Below are 3,577 nucleotides of genomic sequence, written 5' to 3' on the forward strand. Positions count from 1 at the left end.
AATTAAGATACGGAAGTAATATAAGGACAGCTTTAGAAAAAAAAAATATAGAAAAAAATTATTATTATGAACTAAATTAATTTTCTTAATTTTGGTGAATTATGTAATTGAGTCTCATATGTAAAAACGATGATAATATAATTTATATATTAAAAATATAAATACAATGAAATAGTTACCACTTTAATAAAAATATAAGAAAATTTCCAAAATAGGATACAACAATGAAATAGTTATCAATTTAATAAAATTTCAAAAATACGATGTGGTATTGTATATACTGTGGCAGTCAAACTTAAAAATATAAAGAATTCTTAAATTGCAACACTAATTAATGATGAACAAATTTCCAAATCAGGATGCGGTGTTGAAAAACTTGTCACTTTAAATAAAATTCCAAAATAAGATGTGGTATTGAAAAAGGAATTCACAAGTTAAATTGTCACTATAAGTTGTCGATTAAAAAAATAAAGAATTCTTAAATTACAACTCTAATTAATGATGAAAGAATTCTAAAACAGAATGTGGAATTGAAAACCTTGTGACTTTAATAACATTGTAAAATTGGATGTGGTTTTGAAATTAAATCATAAAAAATTGAAATTATCGATTAAATAATAGGATCATAAAATCAACTCTCTCCGTCTCATTATAAATATTATTTTAAATTATTTTATACAGACTAAAAAAATTAGTAAATAAATAAAAAATAATAATGATTAATTTTTTTTTAGTAGAATCGACATAATATAAAAACCACTTTTTAGATAATATTATTAAAAATATCAATAAAAAAGGGATAATTAATATATTGATAAATTAATATGACACATATTTTAAGATTTATTTTTTTAATAATACTATATTTATTATGGAAGAGAGAACATATAAAAGCTTGTCACTTTACTAAAATTCCAAAATTGAATGGTGTATGTTTGACTATCAAAAAGATAAATAGAGTATCTACCAATAATATAATTAATTTTTACATTGTCCAACCACATATGGATATATAAGATAAATTTATCAATTTTCTACATATATTAGTGAAGTCGAAATATTTTGTACTTCTAAACTTTATTTAATAAAAATATTTAAAAATTATTAATATTTATTAAATTAATTGATGTTATATTTAATTTTCAAATTTTAAGGTTTTAAGTTTGAATCTTATCATTATAAGAATAATTAAGTTTTAATATTAGTTTGTAGTATTTAAAAATTTAATAAATCATCAAGTGTTGTGCCTAATTCTTAAGGTCTTTGATTTCGAGTCTTGAATTTAGAAAAATAATTAATTTTTAATATTATTAAAAATTTAAGGATAAAACAGTCAAAAAAAATTACGTACACAAAAATAGAAAATTATTTTTATATTTAGGTATAGATGATAAGTTACAATTTAAAAGTTATGTCTATCGTGATTTATAATTAATTAATAATACTTTTTACATTAATAATGTATATAAGTTGCACTCTTAGAATATATTTTTTCCAACAAAATTAATAATTTACTAACAAAAGATATAAGGTTCTACGAATGAAGTCATTTATGATTTGAATTTTTTATGCTATAACATTGTGAAATTATAATATTTTTTAAAGATCAAATATTTTATACAAAAATTAAATAGGTAGTATAATAATTAAAGTAAATGCTAAAATGTTAAGGAAGAAACTTGTTTAAAGAAATAGTGTCATATTAAATAAGTCTATATATGAAAAATTTTATAAAAGTATTTTGGGTAAAAATAGAAATATAATGGCAAACTATTCATCACAAGATAATGATACATGTATAATAAAATAGTACTATTATTTTACAATACTATTTTTTATGTTTATTTCTTTCCATTACTTCAATTATATATTGTAAAGATATTTATTAATAATAAAGATATATAAAGATAAGAAAATAATATTGTAGAAGTTATTGTACAGCTTCTTATACATATATCATTAATTAATTACTCTAAAATATAACAATAAACATTATTCAAGTAGCGTTTGAAAAGTAGTAAGTTACTGGGATAAATTTATTTACAAAGCATCCTTACTTTTGTCAAATAAAATTGAAATTATAAGTCGGCTAAAATTACTTGTCAAACACACCTACTTAGTTACTTTGAATACGTTCATAATAACCGATCCAAAATGTGAGACATTTGTTATTATTATAAAAATTCTAAAATTGCAACTCTAATTAATACTAAAAAAAGAATATTATCATAGAGTCAAAACAAGATGTGGTTTTCTTTTACCGGGGATGTGGTATGTTGACTACCAAAAAGAAAAATAAATATGCCTAACAAAAGATTTATTATTTTAATAAGGTAATATTTAATTAAGGTTATATATAAGTTATGTTCACCTATCCTTAGTTTTATTCTAATTGTTTTCAAGAGATTACAAATTTGCATATGACTTCTACAGCAATCCTAATAGTTGTTTTTTATGCATTGTTCATTAACAATGACATAACAATTGCAACTCATTTTGCTCACTTGAAACCTACTCAAGAATATGGTGTTAATAATGTTAAACGTATTTTAAGAGAGAGTCCAGCTGGTCCAGATCCAATCCATCATTATTCCTTACAAGGTAATAATGTTAATCGCATTTTAAGAGAGAGTCCAGCAGGTCCAGATCCAATCCACCATTATTCCTTGCAAGGTAATAATGTTAATCGCATTTTAAGAGAGAGTCCAGCAGGTCCAGATCCAATCCATCATTATTCCTTGCAAGGTAGCAATGTTAATCGCATTTTAAGAGAGAGTCCAGCAGGTCCAGATCCAATCCACCATTATTCCTTGCAAGGTAGCAATGTTAATCGCATTTTAAGAGAGAGTCCAGCAGGTCCAGATCCAATCCACCATTATTCCTTGCAAGGTAACAATGTTAATCGCATTTTAAGAGAGAGTCCAGCAGGTCCAGATCCAATCCACCATTATTCCTTGCAAAGTAGCAATGTTAATCGCATTTTAAGAGAGAGTCCAGCAGGTCCAGATCCAATCCACCATTATTCCATGCAAAGTAACAATGTTAATCGCATTTTAAGAGAGAGTCCAGCAGGTCCAGATCCAATCCACCATTATTCCTTGCAACATAACAATGTTAATCGAATTTTAAGGGAGAGCCCTGCAGGTCCTGATCCAATCCACCATAGTTCTGTACAACTGAATAATGATCATATTGCAAAGTAAAGGCCTTGGTAGTCCAAATCCAATTAATGTCATTATCAACTATGTTAAAAATTAAATAATGATATAATTAAATAAATTGTTAAGTAAACTTCTTAGAAACTCTATTTGAGCTTGTTTATTTTTATGTTTCGACAAAGTAAGCTAGCTTATTTTAAAATTAATTTTAAAACATTAATCCCTATATATTAAACGTGAACGACTATCTTGTGTGAGAGCAATTTTAGGGACTATTATTCAACGAGAGTGATTTCACATATTCTTTTAACTTCTTATCAAATTCAATATTTTATTATCATATTTATTTATTAATTAAATTTTATTATTTTAAAATAAGTTGTTAATAATTAAAAATAATATTATAGTATAATATAAAT

The 3,577-nt window shown here is 24.0% G+C and overlaps 1 protein-coding gene across 1 annotated transcript; it reads left to right on the forward strand.

The window, feature by feature from the left end:
- The first annotated feature begins 2,370 nt into the window (after positions 1-2,370).
- On the forward strand, positions 2,371-3,307 carry LOC145956712 (uncharacterized). Its single transcript, XM_083072260.1, has one exon. The coding sequence runs from the start codon at positions 2,421-2,423 to the stop codon at positions 3,201-3,203; it is 783 nt and encodes a 260-aa protein (XP_082928386.1). The 5' UTR covers positions 2,371-2,420; the 3' UTR covers positions 3,204-3,307.
- The last annotated feature ends 270 nt before the right edge of the window (positions 3,308-3,577 follow it).

Source organism: Cajanus cajan, chromosome 4 (assembly GCF_000230855.2).
Source record: "Cajanus cajan strain Asha chromosome 4, NIPB_CcT2T_4, whole genome shotgun sequence".
NCBI lineage: Eukaryota > Viridiplantae > Streptophyta > Magnoliopsida > Fabales > Fabaceae > Cajanus > Cajanus cajan.

Excerpts from the sequence above, each read along its gene's own strand:
- LOC145956712 (XM_083072260.1), top strand. The coding sequence starts at position 2,421 with ATGACTTCTACAGCAATCCTAATAGTTGTTTTTTATGCATTGTTCATT.